Source organism: Pan paniscus, chromosome 10, assembly GCF_029289425.2.
Source record: "Pan paniscus chromosome 10, NHGRI_mPanPan1-v2.0_pri, whole genome shotgun sequence".
NCBI classification, from domain to species: domain Eukaryota; kingdom Metazoa; phylum Chordata; class Mammalia; order Primates; family Hominidae; genus Pan; species Pan paniscus.
In genome coordinates this window covers 130,048,288-130,075,369 of record NC_073259.2, presented here as the reverse complement: position 1 = coordinate 130,075,369, position 27,082 = coordinate 130,048,288, and the positions used below count along the sequence as shown (strand labels likewise).

The window sequence follows — 27,082 nt, the reverse complement described above, 5'->3', positions numbered from 1 at the left end:
AACATTTGCCAAGCGTCCACCATGAGGGCACTTGCTGGGCACATACGTCTCTACGGGATTAGACTTAAGTTTACAGAACCAGGTGGTTGCACCAATGTTAATTCCCTGCCCAAACCTGTCAAGATTATACAACACTCTGCAAGATAAAGAGAAGTGAAGTTGCAAGTAAGCAGGAAACGAAGGATATGCTGGGCCCCATCCCAACGTGGACAGTCCAACATCCTGGAGGAAAAGACACATTTATAAAGATAGAGGATGGAACTGCCTTGTATGTGAAATCATCTGTAGAAACGATGACACCTAAGCTATGGTTCCTTTGATAACATTATACATGCTGCAGATCTTTCATTTAAAAATGATTTCTAGGCCGGGCACCATGGCTCACACCTTGTAATCCCAGCACTTTGGGAGGCCAAGGCAGGCGGATCAGGAGGTCAGGAGATTGAGACTATCCTGGCTAACACCGTGAAACCCCGTTTCTACTGAAAATACAAAAAATTAGCTGGGTGTGGTGGTGGGCGCCTGTAGTCTCAGATACTCGGGAGGCTGAGGCAGGAGAATCACTTGAACCTGGGAGGTGGAGGTTGCAGTGAGTGCAGTGAGCTGAGATTGAGCCACTGCACTCCAGCCTGGGAGACAGACTTGGTCTCGAAAAATAAATAAATAAATAATGATTTCTAGGAGCAGCCCACCATGACCACTTTGGCTGTGTTTTGCTCCTGAGCACAGCTTTCTGCGAAAGAAGGGAATGGCTAGGAATTCTTTGGGGAGGGTTATATTCTTGTGTAATTTGGCTTCAGTGTACCACACTAACTAGCTTCAAATCCCCAAGACAGTTGTAATGACGTAAGAAAAATATCAATAATGTATAGTCTTTGGGCCGCTGGTTTAAACCCTGCATCTGCGTCTTTTCTGTAACCAAGGGTGAACACACTCCAGTAGTGAGGCGTATACTCCATGCAACTTCCTGAAGGAGGGGGAGCGGCTACATCTCAATAGGAAATGTTTCATTAACCACGGTAAAGCCTAGGTTAGTTTCAAAGCCCTGAAAAGATTTTTTTTAATCACTATAAATCTGACTTGAAAACAAAAGGTCAGAAACTTCTCCCGGTGTAGCTTCAGATATAAACTAACTCATCAGCTAATCAAGTCTGCACACTGATGTGGGGCACACCTGGAGCCTTCAGAAAACATCTCCAAAGAGGAAACTTTTTTTTTTTTTTTTAAAGTAGATAAAAAGCCCTGGAATCCAAGGGTGAGTGGGGCCCTCACTGAGTGCGGCACTGAAACTCTCCTTTTGGGAAGTGGTGGGGTCAGCCGGGAGAACATACAACATCCAGTGCAAACCTTACAACCTCCGTTTTTATTTCTGTCTTTATGTTTTTAAGTAATTGTCAATGTTTGTTACTTTGTAACATTTGTTACCAACTAACATTTTTTTCCGGATACCTTTTCTTCATCAGCAAGATTTTGATAAGTTGCTTAAGCTTTATTATTTTTTGCCAATGATAGAACAAATGAGTACATCTTTAATAATTAGACACTTCCTTACCTTTTTTTTTTTTTTTTCGGAGAGCTATGGTGCCCAGGCTGGAGGACAGTAGCTATTCACAGGCATGATCATAGCATGCTGCAGCCTACAGCACCTGGGATCAAGCAATCCTCCTGCCTCAGCCTCCAGGGTAGCTGGGACTCCAGTTGCACACCACTATCCCCAACTGATTTTTTTTTTGAGACAGGGCCTCACTCTGCTGTCCAGTCTGGAGTGCAATGGCACAATCACAGCTCACTACAGTCTTGATCTCCTGTGCGCAAGCGATCCTTCGATCCTTCCCACCTCAGCCCTCCAAGTATCTGGGACTACAAGTGCACGCCACCACACCCAGCTAATTGTTTATTAGCAGAGACAGGTCTCCTTATGTTGCCCAGACTGGTCTTGAACTCCTAGGCTCAAGCAATCCTTCTGTCTTGGCCTCCCAAAATGCCGGGATTGTGAGCCACTGTGCCTAGCCCAATTTTTAAAATTTTTTAGAGATCGGGGTCTCGCTATGTTGCCTAGGTTGGTCTGGAACTCTTGGACTCAAGTGATCCTCCTGCCTCAGCCTCTCAAGCAGCCGGGACTCCAGGCATATGCAGGACTTCCTTATTTCTATAGGAAGCAGAGACAAGCAGGTTGCCCTGTGCCCACCCTCTTTCTCAAGTACTTTGTGCGACACGTGGGCACTGGTCGCCAGGGCTAAACACCTCACCAACAAAGCAGGACAGCCCAGGAATTAAACTCAAGAATCCTGGCTGGGCACAGTGGCTCACACCTGTAATCCCAGCACTTTGGGAGGCCAAGGTGGGTGGATCACATGAAGTCGGGAGTTTGAGACCAGCCTGACCAACATGGAGAAACCCTGTCTCTACTAAAAATACAAAATTAGCCAGACAAGACGGCGCATGCCTATCATCCTAGCTACTCAGGAGGCTGAGGCAGGAGAATTCCTTGAACCCGAGAGGTGGAGGTGTGGTGAACTGAGATGGTGCCATTGCACTCCAGCCTGGGCAACAAGAGTGAAACTCCATCTCAAAAAAAAAAAAAAATCAAGAATCCTGAATGATGTGGTGATGTGCGCCTATAATATCAGCTACTAGAGAGGCTGGGGCAGAGGGATCACTTGAGCCCAGGAAGTCGAGGCTGCAGTGAGCTGTGATCACACCACTGCACTCCAGCCTGGGCGACAGAGTGAGACACTGCCTCTTAAAAAAAAAAAAATCCTGAACAAGTGAGAAGACTGCCATCAATTTGATGACGTTTGGACATTTATGTAAAGTATCTTTACCAGAAAATCAAGAAAATATAAACTTTTAGATTTTGGAAAGGGTATTATACACAAAGAAGCACAAGGTCAGATAAACATTCTCATAAAGGGCTTCTGGAATCACGGATCCACAGATGGGGATATCATGACAAAGACAAAAATATCAGATGACATTTTTAAACATTTAACTTGTGCCGGGTACTGTACGAAACGGATACTCAGTTAATCTTCACAATAATTCTGGAGGTAGGTACTACTATTATGTTTATTTTGTAGATGAGGAAACTGAGGCATGGAGAGGTTCTGAAACTTGACCAAGTCGTAACTGGCACGTGGTCACAGTCAGGATTCAAACCCAGAGCTGCCTGACCCTGGAACCTCCACAATGTGGCCTCCATGGTTAGCACTGACCTGCAGGCATCAGAGAGCTGCCGGAATACTCCTCACCCACAGGAACTGCGAGAGGCATGGCCCACGATGGCATTTTGGTGACTTTCATAGAAGTGTGAACCTCAGGTGCCTGCAGGCCTTGTGAAGGAGAACCTCTCCCTGGCTGAGGAAGGGGCACCTGGGTTTGAAAGGCCTCCTTGTGAGGCGAGGGTGCCTGGAACTTGCTTCAGAATAACCCATGGGGCGGGAGCAGGTCAGTGGGTCTGGACCAAACGGGAGCTGAGAATTGCTGAAGCTGAAGTTGACTGATGGATATGCAGGAGTGTGGGGTGTGTGTGCAGTGGCGTGATCACGGCTCACTGCATCCTTGACCTCACAGGCCCAAGCAATTCTCCCACCTCAGCCTCCCGAGAAGCTGGGACCATAGGCACATGCCACTACAGCTAATTTTTTTTTATTTTTTGTAGAGACAGGGTCTCCCTATATTGCCTAGGTTGGTCTTGAACTCCTGGGCTTACTAAAGCGATCCTCCTGCCTCAGCCTCCCAAAGTGCTAGGACTACAGGTGTGAGCCACCGTGACTGGCCAAGAGTTCATTTTATTCTTTTCTCTGTTTTTGTGTTTGCTTGGAATTTTACAAAATAAAATTAAAAATAAGAAAATGAGGGGCGATCCCATTGCCTCTTAAGAGGAACATGCTGACTCAACAGGAAATACTGAGGGAAGAGCCCCCCACTGAATAAGCACCTCTGTGCGCTGGGCACCGCACAGACCCTCGCTCTCTAGTCCTCACGACACCCCTACGAGAGCGCAGCCTGCTCCAGCCTCATCTACAGAGCGGACTCCGGCGTTCAGACCACCGCTGGGATGGCTCGCCAAGGAGGCTGGGAACTGCAGCCAGGCCAGCTAGTTTGCACCAAGATGTGCTTCTTCCCTTTCTCCATCTTGAAGTACCAAGTGTTAGGCCAACCAATCACCCAGAGGAGGTGGGTATTTGGTTAAACGTTGGACTAAAAACAGAAGAAGCAGAACCACAGACAGAACCATGCAGATGAAGTGCAGCGGCCGTGGGAACAGTGAGACATCTGAGGCAACATTTCTAATGTAAAATGAGAAGGAAATGAGGTCAGGGAGCGGTGGCTCACGCCTAGAATCCCAGCACTGTGGGAGGCTAAGGAGGGTGGATGGCTTGAGCTCAGGAGTTTGAGACCCGTCTGGCCAACATGGAGAAACCCCATCTCTACCAAAATTGAAAAATTAGCAGAGCATGGTGGCACACTCCTGTAGTCCCAGCTACTTGGAGGGCTGAGGCTGGAGAACCAGGTGACACAGTGAGACCCTGTCTCCAAAAAAAAAAAAAAAAAAAGAAGGAAGTGAGAATGAAGAGGGGCCCATTTTTTGCCTTGCTCAGAATTCCGTGGAAGCCACGCCACCTGCTCAGAGTGGTCCTGGGTGCGACTGCTGCACTCATTTTGTAGATGAGGAAGCTGAAGCATGAAGAGGCTGAGACACCTGCCCACGTCTTAGCTGTCATCTGGTCATAGTCCCCATGGTTAAAGGGGACTGAGCCCACCCCACACTCCAAGAAGGAGAGTGCCCACGCCTGGCCAACCTGAGTGGCACATGCCTGATGGCAGTGATGACAGTGACAATGTCTGCAGGAGAAGGAAGACAGGCTCCTGCCTGTGGCATTGAATCCCACCGGATGTGGGCTGGGGGCCGGACGCGGAGGGAGACAGCACAGCAGAAAGCGAGGCCTAAAGAGAGAGACCCTTCCCAGCGACATGGATGAGGGCCTGGCTTAGGTTACACTGCACATCCCCACTCCCTCTGGACCTGGAATTCTGTGAACCAGAAAACGGGTCGACTTAGGTTTCTGTAACTTGTAACCAAAGAATAAGGCTGAGGCCAGGCACGGTGGCTCACGCCTGTAATCCCAGCACTTTGAGAGGCTGATGCAGGTGGATCACTTGAGGTCAGGAGTTCGAGACCAGCCTGGCCAACATGGTGAAATCCTGTCTCTACTAAAAAATACAAAAATTAGCCAGGCATGGTGGTGCATGCCTGTAATCCCAGTTACTCGGGAGGCTGAGGCAGGAGAATCGCTTGAACCTGGGAGGCGGAGATTGCAGTAAACTGAGATCACACCACTGCACTCCAGCCTGCGTGACAGAGCAAGATGCTGTCTCAAAAAAAAAAAAAAAAAGAAGAAGAAGAAAGCTGACTAATGATCTCACTCAGTGTGTTGAGCCCCTCCCTCTCTTCAAATGTGGGCGGCTCCGCAGTGAGCACCCCCAGGAGATGTAGAGAATCCCAAGCCTGTGCTTGGAGATTCCGATTGGCTGGACCTGGGCAGAGCCCAGGAGCTGAATAGTCAGTAAATGCTCCGATGCAGCTTCCCAGTTTGGGAAGCCATGTTCTAGGGAACACTCTTTGGAAAATGCCACTCTCAGGAACACCACGTGGGCTGTACGAACTTTCTCAGAGTTGCTTATGTTTCTAGCAATGTGCTATGACAAAATGCACATCAGCCAAAGACCTTTAGAGGAGCTTACAACAGTACCTGGTGATTTTAAGGTCCTCGTTCAAGACTCAGCAGGAATTAAAGGGCTCTGATAACTAATTTCTCGAGAAATGAGTTTTGTGTACCTGGAGCACACAAAACAGGTGATTCTGGGTAGGCCACTGAAGCCGAGAGAAGGGACTAGGACCACAGCTTATATTGCTCAAGTGTTCTCAGCCAACATGAACATTGAGTCTTAGCTGGGTTTCAGGACTTGTGGATTCCTGAAGATGGGCACGTAAAATGCTACATTTATAGAAAGTAGGTTAGCAATAGGGTCTGTAATTTCATATTCTCTGACCCAGTAATTCTACTTCTTGCACTATGACCCAGGAAAATAATTAGAGAAGTGTGCAAAAACCATGCACAGAGATGCTCCACACAGCTGTGTCTCTGACACCAGCTACTTTAGACAACTCACATGCCTATCAACTGGGGAATGGTCCAATTAAGTTAGCAGCCTTTAAAAGCATGTTGCCAAGGAATTTTTACCACCTTGCTCACAAAACAAGTTACTGAGAATGTCGATACATATGTATATGCACACACATCCTCTGTATAATGTTGATATATATATATAGGTATATACATATATATACCATATAATCTCAATTCCTTGTTTAAAAATATAGCTATATCTATATCCATATATAAAATGATAGGATATCTACCAAAATAATAACAGTGATGATCTCTGAGTAATTTCTATTTTCTTCTTTATAATTCTATTTTCTAAATTAGAAAAAGTTAAAAAATTAAAATATATCCTTTAAAAAGTATGTTTTCGGAAATTTTTTTTTTTTTTTTTTTTTTTTTTTTTTTGAGACAGAGTCTTGCTCTGTCGCCCAGGCTGGAGTGCAGTGGCACGATCTCGGCTCACTGTAAGCTCTGCCTCCCGGGTTCACGCCATTCTCCTGCCTCAGCCTCCTGAGTAGCTGGGACTACAGGCACCCGCCACCACGCTCGGCTAATTTTTTGTATTTTTTTAGTAGAGACAGGGTTTCACCATGTTAGCCAGGATGGTCTCGATCTCCTGACCTCGTGATCCACCCGCCTCGGCCTCCCAAAGTGCTGGGATTACAGGCGTGAGCCACTGCGTCTGGCCTCGGAGAATTTTTAATATAATGGAAAATACTTACGATACACTATTAAGGGAAAATATAGCATACAAACACATATTCAATGTGGTATCACTTAGTTTTTTGTTTGCTTTTATTTTATTTTATTTTTATTTATTTATTTATTTTTATTTTTATTTTTCTGAGATGGAGTCTCGCTCTGTCACCCAGGCTGGAGTGCAGTGGCGCAATCTCGGCTCACTACAAGCTCCGCCTCCCGGGTTCACGCCATTCTCCTCCCTCAGCCTCCTGAGTAACTGGGACTACAGGCGCCCGCCACCACGCCCGGCTAATTTTTTTTTTTGTATTTTTCATAGAGATGGGGTTTCACCATGTTAGCCAGGATGGTCTCGATCTCCTGACCTCGTGATCCGCCCACCTTGGCCTCCCAAAGTGCTGGGATTACAGGTCTGAGCCACCACACCCGGCCAGTTTTTTATTTTTTGAGGAAGAGTTTCGCTCTGTCGCCCAGGCTGGAGTGCTGTGGTGTGATCTCGGCTCACTGCAACCTCCGCCTCCTGGGTTGAAGCGATTCTCTTGCCTCAGCCTCCCAAGTAGCTGGGACTACAGGCGTGTGCCACCATGCCCAGCTAATTTTTGTATTTTTTAGTAGAGACAGGGCTTCACCATGTTAGCCAGGCTGGTCTCAAACTCTTGACCTCAGGTGATCCACCCACCTTAGCCTCCCAAAGTGCTGGGATTACAGGCGTGAGCCACTGCACCAAGGCCAATTAGTTTTTTAAAACTATATACATCTATACAGTCACACTGCACTTAATAATATTTCAATGACAGATTGCATATATGATGGCAGTTCCATAAGGTCATAATACTATATTTTTACTGTACCTTTTCTTCATTTAGATATGCTTAGATACACAAATACCACTGTGTTACCACTGACTACAATATGCAGTACAGCTGCATGCTGTTCAGGTTTGTAGCCTAGGAGCAACAGGCTGTACCATACGGCCCAGGCGTGTAGTAGGCTCTGCCATCTGTGTTTGTATAAGGACACTCTATGATGTTCACACAATAACGATGTTGCTTAATGACACAGTTCTCAGAACATCTCCCCAACATTAAGTGATGCATGATTATATATATGATTATATAAATATGTATAAAACAGGAAAATATTAATAAAAGTCAGAAGAAATACAATAAATTGTACTTTATTTATTTATTAATTTTTTTGAGACAGGGTCTCACTCTGTCTCCCAGGCTGGAGTGCAGTGGCACAATCACGGGCACTGAAGCCTCCACCTCTGGGGCTCAAGTGATCCTCCTGCCATGGCCTCCTGAGTAGCTGGGACCACAAGCACGGGCCACCACACCGGGCAATTTTTTGGGGGGGATGGGGATAGATAGGATCTCTCTATGTTACCCTGGCTGCTCTCAAACTCCTGGGCTCAAGTGATCCTCCCCCACTTGGCATCCCAAAGTGTTTGGATTACAGGCGTGAGCTGCCACAACCGGCTTACCTGCACTTTAAACAACAGTTTACATGAGGAACATTTCCCTGAGATGCTTCTTGACTCTGCTTGGGGCTTCTTGCATCTGGGGGTGCTTTTGTGGCACGGTCATGAGGGACGGCTGCACCCTCTGTGCTCCACAGTCCAGATGAGCACCCAGCTTCCAAAGGTGCCCCATTAACACCTGCTAGGTTAAGAGCAACTAGACAGCGAGACTAACAATGATGATAATAACTCCCTCCCTTCACTGAGCTCTTCCTGTGCACCCAGCACCGTGCCCAGGGCTGCGTAGGCATCAATCCCCTCCTCAAATCCTATAAGGCTGGCCGGGAGTGGTCGCTCATGCCTGTAATGACAGCACTTTGGGAGGCCGAGGCGGGCAGATCACTTGAGGTCAGGAGTTTGAGACCAGTCTGACCAACATCGTGAAGCCTCGTCTCTACTAAAAATACAAAAATTAGCGGGGCGTGGTGGTGGGTGTCTGTAATCCCAGCTACTCGGAAGGCTGAGCCAGGAGAACCGCTTGAACCTAGGAAGTGGAGGTTGCAGTGAGCCAAAATTGTGCCACTGCAGTCCAACCTGCGTGACAGAGGAAGACTCCACCTCAAAAAAAAAAAAAAAAGAAAAAAATCCTACGAGGCTGGTCCTCACCTAGCAAGGGTCAGGGCTGAGACGGCAGCCCCAGTCCGTCCAATTCAACACCATGGTTGCAAGACCCATGCTCCAACCAACATCAAACTTCATGAGGAGTGCGCCTTTCAGAAACAGCATATTTCCCATAAGGCAGTTACTCAGGAGTGCATCTGAAATGCCCAGAACCGTCTTTCTGATCCATTTCTGCAAGAAAAATGTGCACTTTTTGCTTTGACCTATAATGATTGTTCCCAGAGGTTGTTTTTTATAAATAGCACATCCCGTTGCTGCTCTTGTTTTCGTTCTCCCTACCTTCTCTTCAGACGGGTAAAAGCCAATTGCTCTCATGACAAACGGAAGCTCTGACAGGCAAATGTGTTCTGACACCTTTCTGGTCTCCATTGTGTCGATGCCTTGACTGCGGAGCTGAGAATAGTAGAAGTAGTCTTCTAGCTCCTATGTAAGAATACAACGGAAACACAACACACGTTTAGGCTTAAGTCTGAAGCATCCATGAACACTTCAAGGACATTTTCTAGAAAGTACCTTTTAAGCTGAATGGGGGAACAAAGCTTTGGAATAAAGCAAGAAGGTTAACCCCGGGCACATTTGCTTTACAAACTTAACTAGATGTTACCAGGAGGTGTTTACTCTAGGGACAATTACCCTGTAGAATTTTCCTTCCCGGCCACCAGACAGCAGACCATAGAATGGGGTCAAGTCTTCACCCCCAAGAGAAACCGCTGCCTCCAGGACACTGGAACAACAACAGAAATGTCTCTATTAGAAAGCGCTCAAGCATGAGCATGGCTCAGAAGGTGGTCCGCACAGCACTGCGGCCCTCTGAAGGGTATCACAGCGCAGATACAGTTAGGGTCTCCATACACTTGTTAAGAAAAGGTCCTTTAAAATGAAGCCCAAACCAGAAAATTCCATTTCAAGCGTGGAACTCAGAGGTAGAGGGCATCTGCCTTAATTATGGTGATATTCTCTTGATGATGACAGGGCAGGTGCTTGGCAATTTGTCTGCAATCTTTGGGGGAACATGTCTCTCCTGGGGGTGGGGGAGGCATCCTGTGTTCTGAAACCACAATCCTCCCAGACAGAGCAGCCTTACCCGTAACTTTAGATCCACGAACGATCAGAGTCAAAAGAATGGGATATTGCACAAGTGAACTGCCAACACTAATTGCTTCCATAAAAACTCAGGAGACCACAGGGACCCATGCCAGTCAGATAAAAATAACCCTCTGCTCTCTAACTCAAGGTCAGACTTTCCAAAAATAGGCCCTTTCAATGGTAAGAAAACCTACTTTTGTATGAGACCAACTTTGCCTCCTACAAAAGGCTAATCATCAGAAATCATTCTAATAATCCACTAACTGGATTACTGCTAATCGGGTGATTAGCCTTTTTGCTGCGACATCAAGCACACCTCATGTAGACCACAGTGGGGAAGTGGGGAAGTGTCCAGAGTGTGGAGTCACACGGACATGCGTGCAAGTCCCGGCTCTACCCCTGGCAAGCTGTGTGATTCTGAGGAGGTGACTTAACCTCCCTGGCATCAGTGTCCTCCACTATAAAATGAGACGATTCTGCCTCACAGCATTGTTGTAAGAATTAACAAATAAATGCACACACGGTATTCTAGTCTGTTTTCATGCTGCTGATAAAAACATACCTGAGACTGGGCAATTTACAAAAGAAAGAGGTTTATTGGACTTACGGTTTCACATGGCTGGGGAGGACTCACAATTATGGCGGAAGGTGAAAGGCATGTCTCACATGGCAGTGGCAAGAGAGAGAATGAGAGACCAAGTGAATCAGGTTTCCCCTTATCAAACCATCAGATCTCATGAGACTTATTCACTACCATGAGAACAGCATGGGGGAAACTGCCCCCACAATCCAACCATCTCCCACCAGGTCCCTCCCACAACACATGGGAATTATGGGAGTACAATTCAAGATGAGATTTGGGTGGAGACACAGCCAAACCATATCATTCCACCTCTGACCCCTCCCAAATCTCATGTCCTTACATTTCAAAACCAATCATGCCTTCCCAATAGTCCCCTAAAATCGTAACTCATTTCACATTAACTCAAAAGTCCACATCCAAAGTCTTATCTGAGACAGGCAAGTCCCTTCTGCCTGTAAAATCAAAAGCAAGTTAATTACTTCCTAGATAGAATGGAGGTACCAGAATTGGGTAAATACGGCCATTCCAAATGGGAGGAATTGGCCAAAACAAAGGGGCTACAGGCCTCATGCAAATCTGAAATCCAGGAGGGCAGTCAAATCTTAAAGCTCCAAAATGATCTCCTTTGACTCCATGTCTTATATCCAGGTCACGCTGATGCAAGAGGTGGGTTTCCATGGTCTTGGGCAGCTCCATCCCTGTGGCTTTACAGGGTACAGCCTCCCTCCTGGCTGCTTTCATGGGCTGGCATTAGTGTCTATGGCTTTTCCAGGCAAACAGTGCAAGCTGTCAGTGGATCTACCATCCTGAGGTCTGGAGGATGGTGGCCCTCTTCTCACAGCTCCACTAGGCAGTGCCCCAGTAGAGACTCTGTGTGGGGGCTCTGACCCCACATTTCCCTTCCACACTGCTCTAGCAGAGGTGCTCCATGAGGGCCCCACCCCTGCAACGAACTTCTGCCTGGGCATCAAGGTGTTTCCATACACCTTCTGTAATCTAGGCAGAGGTTCCCAAACCCCAATTCTTGACTTCTGTGGACTGGCAGGCTCAACACGTCATGAAAGCTGCCAAGGCTTGGGGCTTCCACCCTCTGAAGCCACAGCCCGAGCTCTACGTTGGCCCCTTTCAGCCATGACTGGAGTGGCTGGGATGCAGGGCACCAAGTCCCTAGGCAGCACACAGCATGAGGATCCTGGGCTTGTCCCAAGAAACCATTTTCTCCTAGGCCTCCAGGACTGTGATGGGAGGGGCTGCCAAGAAGATGTCTGACATGCCCTGGAGACATTTTCCCCATTGTCTTGCAGATTAACATTCAGCTATTGGTTACATAGGCAAATTTCTGCAGTTGGGTTGAATTTCTCCTCAGAAAATGGGTTTTTCTTTTCTATCACATAGTCAGGCTGCAAATTTTCCGAACTTTTATGCTCTGCTTTCTTTATAAAACTGAATGCCTTTAACAGCACCCAAGTCACCTCTCGAATGCTTTGCTGCTTAGAAATTTCTTCCGCCAGAGGCCAGGCGCGGTAACTCATGCCTGTAATCCTAGCACTTTGGGAGGCCAAGGCAGGTGGATCACGAGGTCAGGAGATCGAGACCATCCTGGCTAACACAGTGAAACCCTTTCTCTACTAAAAATACAAAAAATTAGCCGGGCAGGGTGGCACACACCTGTGGTTCCAGCTACTCAGGAGGCTGAGGCAGGAGAATCACTTGAACCCGGGAGGTGGAGGTTGCAGTGAGCCAAGATCGTGCCATTGCACTCCAGCCTGGGTGACAGAGTGAGATTCCATCTCAAAAAAAAAAAAAAAAAAAAAAAAAAAAAAAATTATTCTACCAGATATCTTAAATCATCTCTCTCAAGTTCAAAGTTCCACAAATCTCTAGGGCAGGGGCAAAATGCCACCAGTCTCTTTGCTAAAACATAACAGAATCACTTTTGCTCCAGTTCCCAACAAGTTCCTCATCTCCATCTGAGACCACCTCAGCCTGGACCTTATTGTCCATATCACTATCAGGCTTTTGGCTAAAGCCATTCAACAAGTCTCTAGGAAGTTCCAAACTTTCCCACATCTTCCTGTCTTCTTCTGAGCCCTCCAAACTGTTCCAACCTCTGCCTGTTACCCAGTTCCAAAGTCACTTTGACATTTTCAGATATCTTTTCAGCAGTGCCCCATTCTACTGGTACCAATGTACTATATTAGTCCATTTTCATGCTGCTGATAAAGACATAACTGAGACTGCACAATTTACAAAAGAAAGAGGTTTATTGTTACAGTTTCATGTGGCTGGGGAGGCCTCACAATCATGGCGGAAGGTGAAAGGCACGTCTCACATGGCAGTGGCAAGAGAGAATGAGAGCCAAGTGAAACAGGTTTCCCCTTATCAAACCATCAGATCTTGTGAGACTTATTCACTACCACGAGAACAACATGGGGGAAACCACCCCCTGCCCCCCCCACCATCCAACCATCTCCCACCAGGTCCCTCCCACCATACACGGGAATTATCGGAGTACAATTCAAGATGAGATTTGGGTAGGAACACAGAGCCAAACCATATCACAAAGATTGGAGACAAAAGTCCTTTATTTTCCTCCTGTAATGAATGTTTGTTAAGGTGTGGGGTGGACTTAGAAAGCCCTGGCTGTGAATCCCAGCTCCACTGCCTCCTCCATTGCTTGGGCAGTCATCAGACTCCTTGGAGTTAGCTTCTTGATGTGTCTGATGGGGATAATATTGGTGCCTGGCTCCCAGGATGGCTGTCAGGATGAAATCAGATGATACATGGAACTCACTCAGTGCAGGCCCCGGCCCTGAGAAAACTCAGCACAAGTGGTTGGGATTATTACGGCCATGGAAATGGGTATCAGCACACTCCTACACCTTTCTTAGGAAGAGTCTGCCATGCACTGTCCTGGGTCCTCTCACTGAGACATGCACAAGCCCACGGGCTGGCTTAAGGTCTGAGGAACCTGGGTATTCTCCAGGGGTGCCTGAGGGCCCCTCCAGCAAGACCCTCCAGCAAGGGCCCCTCCAGCAAGGGTCTTCCCCACTTCTCAGCACTTGCCATGGAGGCAAGTGTCCAGCTGAGAGGGCTCCCTCTCTGTGGCCTCCAGGCCAGGCCCAGGCCCAATCCCGACAAGCTCAGTGAGCAGCAAGGCCACTTTTAGCCATGTGGCTCTGGAGCAGGGCCAGGTAAAGGCCAGAAGTGACACAGAGGAGCCTGTCCCCAGCAGGAGCCCCTGAGGGGAAAGGGTAGCAAGAGCACCTGGTCCTCTGAGAACAGCCCGCAGCTCCCGGCTCTGGTGTTCAGAGCTCCCCTACATCCCCTACCTCCTGGCCACCGTCAACTGACCCCAGAGGGGCCTGGGGGCTGTACTGGGATTTCTCCAACACAAGCTGGGAAAGAAACTCCCTCTCTCTGTGGTGAGAGCTATAATTTGTGAAATTTGGGAACTGTCAGCAGCCATCTTCCTGCTGAGTAAGGAAACCCAGTTCTGCAGAGAATGAAGCCAACAGCAGGGCCAAGTGGACAGCAAGTGCTGTGGGCACCAAGTGTGCCGCTGTCCGTGACCTTCTTGTGGTGTAGCTACATGCGATCCCAACGACCTTCTCATACATTCCCTTTTGCCTAAATTGTGTTTCTAACACTTGCAACAGAAAAGAGGTCATTAGGGCACAAAAGGGAAGTGACACTTATTGAAAACCTGCTCTGTACCCAGCAATCCATACAGTACTTCTGGAAAGGAGCTAAAGCTCAGCCCTGTGGCAAGCACACATAGGTGCTCTGTAAGCGCTCCCTGGATGAGGAGGAGGAGGAATGGTCTGAACTTGGTGGTAGCAGTCCCATTTAAGAGTTGGAGGAACTGAGGCTCCGAGAAGTGAAGGGACTTGCCTGGCGTCATCCAGCAAGCAGGTAGTGATAGCTAGGATTCGAATCGGGGTCTCTCTGCTCTTGGCTGAGCAGGGCATCAGGATGACAGGAGGCAGGGAGGATGAGCACAAAAAAGTAATGCAGGATTTGGAAACAGATGCCAGACAAGGAGAAGAGAAAGGGTGCATGCTAGCACGGAGCGGGAGAAGAAGGGGCGTGTGGAATGAACCCTGAGAGAGGGGATGGAAGGGGCTCTCCCGGGGCGGAAGCGCCATAGACTGTGATGGTAGCAGTTGGGGCCAAGGGGTGCACTGACTGAAATGATCGAATGTGAGGGGATTTATCATCTTTATCTCCCCTACAACTCATCATCAGTAACTCTAGTAGGAAATTCTGTTTGTTTACTTGTTTAGGTTTTTTACATTTCTCTCCATTAGTGAAGTGCTGATCATATTAAGTCACCAGAAGCAGCAATGAAGTGATAATTAGTTTATAATGATCCTTTGTCCCCACCACAGATTAAATTGAAATTCTCAGAAGCCTGGACTCTGGCCAGGCGAAAGCTATTGGAAAGCAGAGGCCTTTTTTTCTTCTTCTTAAATTTCTACCATTCCAGATCCCACGACGACTGAGAAGAAGACAAACATTTCAGAAGGAAGGTTCTAGCTGGGTGCAGTGGCTCACATCTGTAATCCCAACACTTTAGGTGCCCAAGGCTTGAGCCCATGAGTTCAAGACCAGCCTAGGTTTGGTGTGACTCTGTATCGACAAAAAAATTTTTTTTAAAGTTAGCCAGGCACAGTGGCATATGCCTGTGGTCCCAGCTACTCAGGAGGCTGAGGCAGGAGAATTGTTTGAGCCCAGGAGTTCGAGGCTGCAGTGAGCCATGATCACACCTCTGTACTACATCCTGAGCGACTGAGCCAGACCCTGTCTCAACAACAACAACAAATAGAAGGGAAGGTTCTGCTTGTCCCCACAGGGTGTGGCTTGCCCCCATGGTTCCAGGCAACAAGCCAGGGAGCAAGGAACCAGGCAGCCATTCTGAGGCCATGATCCCTTTTCAATAGGAGAGTTCACCTCCAGCTCCTAAATCCTCAAGTTCCCAAGATCTGCTCTCTCAGGTGAAGGTGGGGTGGAAGTCAGAGCTGCAAGTGCAATCTCAAACCACCGTGGTTCCAAAGCAGATTTAACCGGCTATTTTTGCTCATATTCAGGTTAAGAGTAGAAGCTTCAATATCTGCCATAAAAAGAAAGATGTGCATTTGGCAGATGGCAGGGGGTACACTGTGCTGGCAGCCAGGAATCAGGTTTGTTCTCCGAGGAAGGAAGGTGCCTCTGAGCTGTTTTTGCTCCTCAACGTCACACTGCCGAGAGAGGCCCAGCCGAGCCACAGGCAGCGCAGGGGCTTGGAGAAGTGGTCAGGAACAGGAACCGGCTGCCACATGGTTGACTCTGCCCTGCGGCAGCATGCCGGATTTGGGTAGATGAGAGGACAGTGTGGGTGCTTGTCCCCTCTTTATTAGGGAAGATTCTGAGCTCATAAGCAAATGCCCTTACAGGAAGAAGAGACGAAAGGAAATCATTCACTTGCCGAGTACTTTGCTCTGTACTAGGTGCTTTTCCCCTATTAAACTACCTGATCTTTACAGGGATCCTACAGAAGTTCCTATTATCACCCCCATTTCACATGCTATCACCCCCATTTCGCATGCAAGGAATCTAAAGATCAGGGACGTTAAGAAGCTTGCCCTAGGCCCCATAGCCAGTAGAGGGTGGGCCCATATTCAAACTCATATTATCCCTTTCACCTCAAAGTCCACATACTCTCCAATGTTCAACTCTAGAATTCTCCAGCCTCGCCTCAGGCAGAGGTTCTCCATTCAGGGCAGGGAGGGTGAGAAGAGGAGCCGAAAATACCACTTGAAATGATCCTCTTACTATTTCCGTAGTATATGCTTTGGAGGGTCGGCCTAGATCTTTCTAGCAGGTGTGGATATGTGGAGCAGAGGGAGAAGCATTTTAGGGAGCAGGGGTGAGCCCAAGGTGCTGTCACATCGCCTGAACTACAAACACCATTGGTCCATGGGACAGGACAGCAACTCCTGTCTGCAGAGTAATGTGAGCAATGCCACCGGGGAGCAACCTGAAGGCCAGGCCCTGTGACATCCTAGCACAGTGCCTGGCACGCAGTAGGGTTCAGTGTCTATCACTGTTGCTGAGTGAAAAGGAGTTTACACTTGATACCTTCCTTCTCGCCCCATCGTGTACCTTAAGGTGATTTTCCACTGCACCACCGAGCGATCGTGCCCTCCCGCAGTGAAGGCGTAGCGGCCGTCATAGGAAACGGCCATGCTGGCCACCCCGTTCGGGTGGCAAACAATAGCAGATGTCTTATGTGGATTGCCGTCAACTGGTAAGATCTGAAGTCCCACCTAGAAAGGAACACATAATTGGATATTCAGACTCAGGTAGCTGGGCCCGAGAGAGGCCTGGCACGTTCACATGTCACCTCCAGATCTGTGTGCCAGAAGGACCTGTGTGTCTGGACCCATCTCTGAGTGTGAGAGCCACATTTAACGTAGCTGGGCATCCACACACACCAGCCCTGGTAGGGGGCCCCTTGCACAGCTCTAACAGGTACACAGAAGGGAAGCTTTCCTCCCTGCCTTCATGGTCAGTTGTCCAGGGTTTTCCAGAATACATCTCACAACCTATGACTTTACACTTTTCTTTTTTTTGACGGAGTCTCACTCTGTCGTCCAGGCTGGACTGCAGTGGCGCGATCTCAGCTTACTGCAAACTCCGCCTCCCGGGTTCATGCCATTCTCCTGCCTCAGCCTCCCGAGTAACTGGGACTACAGGCGCCCACCACCATGCCCGGCTCATTTTTTGTATTTTTAGTAGAGACGGGGTTTCACCGTGTTAGCCAGGATGGTCTCGATCTCCTGACCTCATGATCCGCCCGCCTTGGCCTCCCAAAGTGCTGGGATTACAGGCGTGAGCCACCTCACCTGGCCCGACTTTACACTTTTCAACGCAGATTATTCATTAAATGTACAACAAAGTGTAACTAATTTGCATATTTTTATAAGAGTTTTTCCATGTAAATAAATAAGAAGGAAAAATCCTTTGGTGGCCCATGTATCTTCACTGGGAATACAGAAAATGCAGTAACTCCGCTCAGAAATGTCTCCCAAGAGTCTTCCTAACTCATCAAGGGCAATTTTCAGTATCACAGCTGACTGGGGTGGAAGCAGTTGGGCTTGGCTGTAAACCCAGAACTCTCTGAGTCTCGTGATCTTCAGTAATGACTGCTGCTCATGACACACAGAGTCAACTCCCAGAACTGGAGAAGAGAGCGCTGTTACCTTGTCTCTGTTAATAAACACCAAGTAGCGTTTCTGTAGCTCCGCCATGCTTCTCACTGGGAGGACTTGTGTCTGCTCAATAGGGGAACCATAAGCTGGCCCCAGAAGCGTCTTTCTGAAGGCAAAAAGAGAAAGAGTTTTTAAAATTCCACAAATCTCAACATAGGTTTTAAGATTCTTTGGTCGGGCCAGGCGCGGTGGCTCACACCTGTAATCCCAGCACTTCGGGAGGCCAAGGCAGGCGGATCACAAGGTCAGGAGTTTGAGACCAGCCTGGCCAATATGGTGAAACCCCGTCTCTACTAAAAATACAAAAATTAGCCAGGCGTGGTGGCAGGTGCCTGCAATCCCAGCTACTCAGGAGGCTGAGGCAGGAGAATCGCTTGAAACTGGGAGGTGGAGGTTGCAGTGAGCTGAGATTACGCCACTGTACTCCAGCCTAGGTGACAAAGTGAGACTCCATCTCAAAAAAAAAAAAAAGACTCTTTGGTCATGGATGGGGCATGGTGGCTCACGCCTGTAATCCCAGTACTTTGGGAGGCCGAGGCAGGTGGATCAACTGAGGTCAGGAGTTTCAAGACCAGCCTGGCCAACATGGTGAAACACCATCTCTACTAAAAAAAAAAAAAAAAAAAAAAATTAGCCAGGCATAGTGGTGCACGCCTGTAGTCCCAGCTACTCAGGAGGCTGAGGCATGAGAATCGCTTGAACCTAGGAGGTGGAGGTTGTAATGAGGTGAAATCACGCTACTGCACTCCATCCTGGGTGACAGAGCAAGACTCCATCGAAAGGAAGAAGAAGGGAAGGGGAGGGGGAGGGGAGGGGAGGGAAGCGGAGGGAAGGAGAGGGGAGGGGAGGGGAGGGAAGGAGAGGGGAGGGGAGGGGAGGGGAGGGAAGGGGAGGGGAGGGAAGGGGAGGGGAGGGGAGGGGAGGGAAGGGGAGGGGAGGGGAGGGGAGGGAAGGGAAGAGTTTTTAAAATTCCATAAATCTCAACATAGGTTTTAAGACTCTGGTCATGGGCAGAACGCAGTGGCTCATTCCCATAATCCCAGCACTTTGGGAGGCTAAGGTGGGAGGATTGCTTGGGGTTAGGAGTTCGAGTCCAGCCTGGGCAACATAGTAGTTTCCTGTCTCTATGAAAAATTAGCCTGGCTTGGTGGCCTGAGGCTAAGGTGGGAGCATTGTTTGAGCCTGGGAGGTCGAGGCTGCAGTGAGCTGAGATCATGCCACTGCACTCCAGCCTGGGCAACAGAGTGAGACCCTGCCTCAAAAAAAAAAAAAAAAAAAGAAGAAGAAGAAGAAGGAGAAAATCTATATCTCCACATTGCTGCACCCTATCCCAAGATAATCATGAGTAATAGTTTGGTGTATATGACTCAAGAATTTCTTTTGTAATTATAATTTTATATAAAAATAGAATTATGCTATTCATGCTTCATTGGTAATTTGCTTTATCTCGTATTACATCTTTGAGATATTTCCATGTCATTACACAGAGAGCTGTCTTACTCTTCCTTTTTTTTTCTTTTCTAAAAGCAGCAACGTGTTCCAGTGTACTGACAAACCATTGTTTAACTGATCCCCTATTAATGGGCATTTGGATTGTTTCCATTTTTAAAAATATTTTCAAACAAGACATCCTTTTACTTATGTCTTGGCATACTGTGTGAGTACTTCTGTGGGCTACATTCCTAGAAGTCAGAAGATATGATAAAATTTAATAGAGGGTGACAAATTGCTTTCCCAAAAGGTTACACTGATTCACACCCGCCCCCAGAAGCGGATGAGAGTGCCCGTTTTCCTAGCCTCTTGCCAATGCTAAGCACTATCAATCATTTTTATCTTTGCTAATCTGATTGGTGAAAAAATGATATCTTGTTTTCATTTGCATCTTTGACATACTAGTGAGCATCTGCTCATAGGTTTATTGGCCTTTTCCTGTGAACTGCCTTTTCATGTTCTTTCAAATCTTTTTTAAATGCATTTTTACATTCTTTTGGATTTATCACAAAAAGACAATTCCTTCCCAATTAAGCCATGGTTATGAGGCTTTCTTATTCCTACAGCTTACAAGATGCTTTATGCAAGGGCTTTTATTCTGGAATGATGGAAATGCTCTGAAGCTACAGTGGGGGTTGCACAGCACCATGAGTACTAAATGCCATGGAACTGTTCACTTTCTTTATTTTATTTTATTTTATTTTATTTTTTTTAAGACAGAGTCTAGCTCTGTCGCCCAGGCTGGAGTAAAGTGGCTAGTAAAATCCTGCCTCACTGCAACTTCCACCTCCCGGGTTCATGAGATTTCCTGCTTCAGTCTCCCACGTAGCTGGGATTACAGGTGCATGCCACCACACCCAGCTAATTTTTGTATTTTTAGTAGAGACAGGGTTTCACCATGTTGGCCAGGCTGGTCTCGAACTCCTGACCTCAGGCGATCCACCTGCCTCGGCCCCTCCCAAATGCTGGGGCTTGAGCCACCACGCCCGGCTGAACTGTTCACTTTCAAATGGTTCGTTTTATGTTACATGAGTATCACCTTGATAAAAATTTTTAAGATGCTTTATGCTAATTTCAGATTGATCATCAATAGGCAGAAGCTCCCAACTTTGTGTCTAAAAGTCCCTCCTGCCTCTTTCCTCCAGTGAATGACTGTTAGCAGGAACTTCAGGCCCGAGGTCTGCCAGCCCTCATTCTCCAGCTCTGCCAATTCGGTGTCTTAGGACTGTGCATATCTGAGAGATATTCTTTGTCCAAAAAGTATGTTTTCATTGAAAACTATGCACAATGATTCTGAAATCTTTCTAAAGCTCCTCTTTACACATGCTTTCCAGTGTTTTAATCGTTTAAGGAAACTGTCCTGGATTTTTCTCTCTACCATAAAACATGGCATTTCTCAGTCATTTTTTCTTGTGCCTTCTGGGAAAGAACTGTTTACAACAACAACAACAACAACAACAAATAATCTCGGGTGGTCCTGGCCTTTTGAGGACCTGTCTTATCTGAGATACATTTCAAAACCATGATAGTCCTCAAGCCTGAGCCAGCTGCTGCCAGTTCCCTGACTTCCTTCTCCTGGTGGTGGTGGCAGTGGCAGTGGTGGTGGTCGTAGTGGATCACTGAAACATTCTCCCTTCGAACTTCTCCTGCCTCCATCCTTCTTTCCAGCCATACCCAAGACACAGCCAAACCAAAGGCAGAAGCTCCCCTCCAGGGCTGACCAGGTAAGATCCCAAAGCCAGGGCTGTGTCGAGGCCCCACAGCGCTGAGTAGAGGATGGGGTCAGGGCTAGGGTCAAGGGTCAAGTCCTGCTCTGCTTGACCTTGGACAAGTCACACAGCCTCCTGAAGCTCGGTGGGAGAATAGTTAGCAGGGCTGTGGATGAGGGAATGGGATGACAGTGCAGGCCCTGCTGTACTCGAGGCACAATCGTCGGTGTTTCTTGTGAGGGCTCACAGGGGCCAAAGCACAGGGGCCCACGTGCATGTGCAGGATGGCATCAGGAGGGAGGAGACGCCACTCTAGGATGCTGGGCTGCAGATGCCCTGCTCCCTGGCTGTGGACTCCCTGCTCCCCAGCAGCGGACGCCCTGCTCCCCAGCTGGTGTCCTCCCCGTCTCATGCCTTCAACCATCCTGTGTTCCTGACTCCAGCCCAGCTCTCCCGGGACCTCCACAATCCAGAGTCTGATTCGTGGGTTCCCACCTGAATGCCAAGCAGGCATCTCAAGCTTGCCTTGTCCAGTCTGACCCCTGGTTTATCTCAAAGCTATCTTTCCCTTGTCCTCCTCATCTCTTTAAAGGTCCAGTCCATTCTTCTGACTTCGAGAGGTGTCTTCTCTCACACCTCCTGTTCCCTCCATTAGCAAACGCTGTTTGCTTTGCCGGCAGGATATATCCAGAATCTGACCCCTCTCTTCTGCCCTCAGGGCCAAGCCGCCATCAGCTCTCACACCAGTTTCCCGAATCTTGCTTCTACCTTTGCGCCCCAGAGTCTGCTCTCTGTACAGAAGCCAGACATCAATCAGAACATGTCAATCCCCTGCTCAAAACCCTCCACTAGCTCTCGCCTTACCCGGGAAGGAACCGGAGTCTCCAGGGTGCCGTGTGCCTGGCACCAGCCCGTACCTCTGACTCGCTCTCCCATGCCCCCTCCTTGCCCATTCCACTCTGGCCTCACCAGCCTTCGCGGCATTTCCCAAACCCCAGACGCCTCCCACCTTCACTCATTGGCCCTTGCTGATCCACTGTCTTTCCTCCAACCGCACAGCCGCCCCTTGCTTCCCCCTCACTTTCTTCAAGTCTCTGTCTGGATGCTCAGATGTCTCCTGCTCTCCAAGGCCTTCCCTGCCTCCCCATCTTTTTATCCTGCCTTTTCCTTTTCCTTTTTTTTTTTTTTTGCTTCTTTGCACAGACCTGATTACCACATACCTACTACCTTGCTACTTGTTCACGCCATTGCATCACCTGCCCCCGCCAACACGTAAACTCCACAGTGATGGAAACTGTTCTGTTTTCATCATCTTCAGCACCTAAAACGGTACCTGGCTCACGCAGGGTGTAAACAAAGGAGGGCTAGCAATTAAAGTTAAAACTCCTTTGAGACCCAAGAGTAAGAAAAAATCAAACAATTGTTAGTAGCCAGGTCAAACTATGTTTTTCTTAATGAGAGGAGAATAGGAGATAGCATTAGCAACTTTCCCAGGGCCCCAGGGTCTGTGTCCTTCCTGGATTCTGCACATCTCACCTCCACACAGGGCCACATGACCTTGGTGAGAATTACTTACGTTATCTGTGCCTCAGTCTCCTCCTCTGCAAAGCGAAGAGGATGATAATAGTAGCCAAGCTGCCTGCAGGTCCCTATGTGGAGACCTGAAACAGGTTGGGGGCAGAGAACTCGATCCACGCCCCTTGCAATGGGAAGCTCCGGGTGCTTACCTGCACATTTTGGTAGTAGCATTAAAAAGCTTCACTTTGTAGCCACTGTTGCAAATAAGCAGGAAGAGTTCCCTGGTGAGCGGTGGGTACCAGACCATGCAGGTGGGATAGCAGCCCTGGTCGGTGTGGTGAATGTCCAGGACTTCCAGGTGGTCTTTGTAGCTCCTGAGAAGATCATACTCTATCTGCAGAGGAGCCCAGATGGACACACATGAGGACCAAGCCAAATTAAAGGCTCAGCTAAGGAACCCCAAGCTCTTGGGTGACAGCCTTTATAATTATCAGCCAACAGTGCTGTTCTGGGGGAGACAGTATCAGCTCTCCTAAGAGAAGACTTGCCTAGACCTGACACTGACTAAGTCATCAGTACTGAGAATTCACTACCTGGAAGACAATGAGCTGAGTGCTCTAAAAACAGCTGTCATGTCATCCTCAGAACTTCCCTGCAAAGGGGTACTGTTCTGCCCATTTTACAGATGAGAAAACAGATGTTCAAGGATGTTCAGAGTGGCTTGTCCAAGGTCACATAGCTAAAAAGTGGCAGAGTAAAAATTCAAAAATTCAAATTTACATCCAGCTGATACCCACACCTGACGTCTTACAGTTCTGTTATACTGTGTCACTTATTATCTTAGGAACTAATTCATATCTAAATCTCAGCCCAACACTTGGCAGTCACAAATCAGCAGCCACTGAACTGGGCCCATACAGGTATGCTTCCGTGGGCAGGGCAGAATGGATGGATGGATGGGTGGATGGACGGATGGATGGATGGACAGATGGATGAATGGATGGAGAAACTGAATAAAGGAAGGAAGGGGAGAGAAAGAAGGGAGGGGCAGGGGAGGGAGGGAAGAAGAAAGGGAAGGAAGGAAGGGAGGGAGGGAGAGAGGGGGAGAAGAAAGGAGGGAGGGAGGGAGGGAGGAAGGAAAAACAGACAGATACAATGACTGGTTGAATCCATTTCACCTGACTCTGTAATATTGCGTTTGCCCATCCCTACCTTTTCCTCTTATCTCACAACCTCTCCTAGTTTTCACATTTAGGTAGCAGCCTGGCCCCAACTGATGGACATGAAGACAGTGTTAGTGAGTGTCAGCCCTCCCCGTGCACACTGGGAGGCAAGGGCGGCTGCTTTCCAAGCTATGGGGAACTCCCCGCTCCTTGCCTTCTGACTTGTCGCTGCCCGGGAAGCCTCCTCGTTCAGAACAGGAGTCCCCAGGTGGTGTCCCAGCCATGTTAAGGCAAAATGCCAACCTGGAGAGGTTTGTGATCCTTCACTGTGCATTCATTTTCTCCAACAAACACACGTACTGTGGGCCTGGCTCTATGCAAGATGCCAGGGATGTCACAAGAGTGAGACACAGTCCTGGCGACCAGGTCAACGAAAACTAAACAGCTCACCAAGAGCCTGTCTGTCCCAAGGCTCAGCAGTCTAGGCTCATTGCTGTCCAGGTAAACCCCAAACAGGAGACTTCGAATGCTTTTGCGATGAGAGCGAAGTCTTGCTAAGTACTCCCAGACCCTTTGTCCATTTCTGACCACCAGCATGTAAACAGCCACAGTAAAACTTCTATCCTGAAGATGAGCAAAAGAGAAGGAGTTATCCCATTTTACGTTTAGTAAATTAAGAATCATCATTATGGGCCAGGCGCGGTGGCTCATGCCTGTAATCCCAGCACTTTGGGAGGCCGAGGCGGGTGGATCACCTGAGGTCGGGAGTTCGAGACCAGCCTGGCCAATATGGCAAAACCCCATCTCTACTAAAAACACAAAAATTAGCTGGGCATGGTGGCACATGCCTATAATTCCAGCTACTTGGGAGGCTGACACAAGAATTGCTTGAACCTGGGAGGAGGAGGTTGCAGCGAGCCAAGATCGTACCACTGCACTTCAGCCTGTACAACAGAGCAGGACCCTATCAAAAAAAAAAAATACTAAGAATATTTTCTTCAAGCTGTCCCTCTCCCTCTCCCTCTCCCTCTCCCTCCGGTCTCCCTCTCTTTCCACGGTCTCCCTTTCTCATGCGGAGCCGAAGCTGGACTGTACTGCTGCCATCTCGGCTCACTGCAACCTCCCTGCCTGATTCTCCTGCCTCAGCCTGCCGAGTGCCTGCGATTGCAGGCACGCGCCGCCACGCCTGACTGGTTTTGGTGGAGACGGGGTTTCGCTGTGTTGGCCGGGCCGGTCCCCAGCCCCTAACCGCGAGTGATCCGCCAGCCTCGGCCTCCCGAGGTGCCGGGATTGCAGACGGAGTCTCCTTCACTCAGTGCTCAATGGTGCCCAGGCTGGAGTGCAGTGGTGGGATCTCGGCTCGCTACAACCTCCACCTCCCAGCCGCCTGCCTTGGCCTCCCAAAGTGCCGAGATTGCAGCCTCTGCCCGGCCGCCACCCCGTCTGGGAGGTGAGGAGTGTCTCTGCCTGGCCACCCATCGTCTGGGATGTGGGGAGCCCCTCTGCCTGGCTGCCCAGTCTGGAAAGTGAGGAGCATCTCCGCCTGGCCGCCATCCCATCTAGGAAGTGAGGAGCGCCTCTTCCCGGCCGCCATCACGTCTAGGAAGTGAGGAGCGTCTCTGCCCGGCTGCCCATCATCTGAGATGTGGGGAGCACCTCTGCCCCGCCGCCCCATCTGGGATGTGAGGAGCGCCTCTGCCCGGCCGCGACCCCGTCTGGGAGGTGAGGAGCGTCTCTACCCGGCCGCCCCATCTGAGAAGTGAGGAGACCCTCTGCCCGGCCGCCCCTACTGGGAAGTGAGGAGCCCCTCTGCCTGGCCAGCCGCCCCGTCCAGGAGGGAGGTGGGGGGATCAGCCCCCCGCCCGGCCAGCCGCCCCGTCCGGGAGGGAGGTGGGGGGGTCAGCCCCCCACCCGGCCAGCTGCCCCGTCCGGGACGGAGGTGGGGGGGTCAGCCCCCCACCTGGCCAGCCGCCCCGGCCAGGAGGTGAGGGGCGCCTCTGCCTGGCCGCCCCTACTGGGAAGTGAGGAGCCCCTCTGCCCAGCCAGCTGCCCCATCCAGGAGGGAGGTGGGGGGGTCAGCCCCCCGCCCGGCCAGCCGCCCCGTCCGGGAGGGAGGTGGGGGGGTCAGCCCCCCGCCCGGCCAGCCGCCCCGTCTGGGAGGTGAGGGGCACCTCTGCCCGGCCGCCCCTACTGGGAAGTGAGGAGCCCCTCTGCCCGGCCAGCCGCCCCGTCCGGGAGGGAGGTGGGGGGGTCAGCTCCCCGCCCGGCCAGCCGCCCCGTCTGGGAGGCAGGTGGGGGGGGTCAGCCCCCCGCCCGGCCAGCCGCCCCGTCCGGGAGGTGAGGGGCGCCTCTGCCCGGCCGCCCCTACTGGGAAGTGAGGAGCCCCTCTGCCCAGCCAGCTGCCCCGTCCGGGAGGGAGGTGGGGGGGTCAGCCCCCCGCCCGGCCAGCCGCCCCGTCTGGGAGGGAGGTGGGGGGGTCAGCCCCCTGCCCGGCCAGCCGCCCCGTCCGGGAGGTGAGGGGCGCCTCTGCCCGGCCACCCCTACTGGGAAGTGAGGAGCCCCTCTGCCTGGCCACCACCCCGTCTGGGAGGTGTGCCCAACAGCTCATTGAGAACGGGCCATGATGACAATGGCGGCTTTGTGGAATAGAAAGGCGGGAAAGGTGGGGAAAAGATTGAGAAATCGGATGGTTGCCGTGTCTGTGTAGAAAGAAGTAGACATGGGAGACTTTTCATTTTGTTCTGTACTAAGAAAAATTCTTCTGCCTTGGGATCCCGTTGATCTGTGACCTTACCCCCAACCCTGTGTGTGCTCTCTGAAACATGTGCTATGTCCACTCAGGGTTAAATGGATTAAGGGCGGTGCAAGATGTGCTTTGTTAAACAGATGCTTGAAGGCAGCATGCTCGTTAAGAGTCATTACCACTCCCTAATCTCAAGTAACCAGGGACACAAACACTGCGGAAGGCCGCAGGGTCCTCTGCCTAGGAAAACCAGAGACCTTTGTTCACTTGTTTGTCTGCTGACCTTCCCTCCACGATTGTCCCATGACCCTGCCAAATCCCCCTCTGTGAGAAACACCCAAGAATTATCAATAAAAAAATAAATTAAAAAAAAAAATGATAACCAAATTATAAAAAAAAAAAAGAATATTTTCTTCAAAAATAATCTTAGTCTATTCAAGCAAGTAGTAAAACAATATCCATTTTAGTTTTAGTTTAGTTTTTTTGGGTTTTTTTTGAGACAAGAGTCTTGATCTGTTGCC

The 27,082-nt window shown here is 49.4% G+C and overlaps 1 protein-coding gene across 6 annotated transcripts in view; it reads right to left on the bottom strand.

Annotated features, from left to right (window-relative positions):
- The window catches only part of CFAP251 (cilia and flagella associated protein 251), an 86,176-nt gene that overhangs the window by 16,873 nt on the left and 42,221 nt on the right, over positions 1-27,082 (bottom strand). For 3 of the 6 annotated variants that reach the window (XM_055096267.2, XM_008957741.5, XM_003832350.6), the window contains 6 exons: positions 24,269-24,442; positions 22,865-23,049; positions 17,929-18,043; positions 16,829-16,992; positions 9,649-9,739; positions 9,295-9,438 (listed from right to left, as the gene is read on the bottom strand). In XM_055096267.2, coding sequence (XP_054952242.1) covers positions 9,295-9,438; positions 9,649-9,739; positions 16,829-16,992; positions 17,929-18,043; positions 22,865-23,049; positions 24,269-24,442 — 873 coding nt within the window. Of the gene's footprint in view, positions 1-7,710; positions 9,187-9,294; positions 9,439-9,648; positions 9,740-12,929; positions 13,443-16,828; positions 16,993-17,928; positions 18,044-22,864; positions 23,050-24,268; positions 24,443-27,082 lie in introns of those variants that run through there. The other 3 variants (XM_063593741.1, XM_063593742.1, XM_055096268.2) reach the window with 2 other exon arrangements.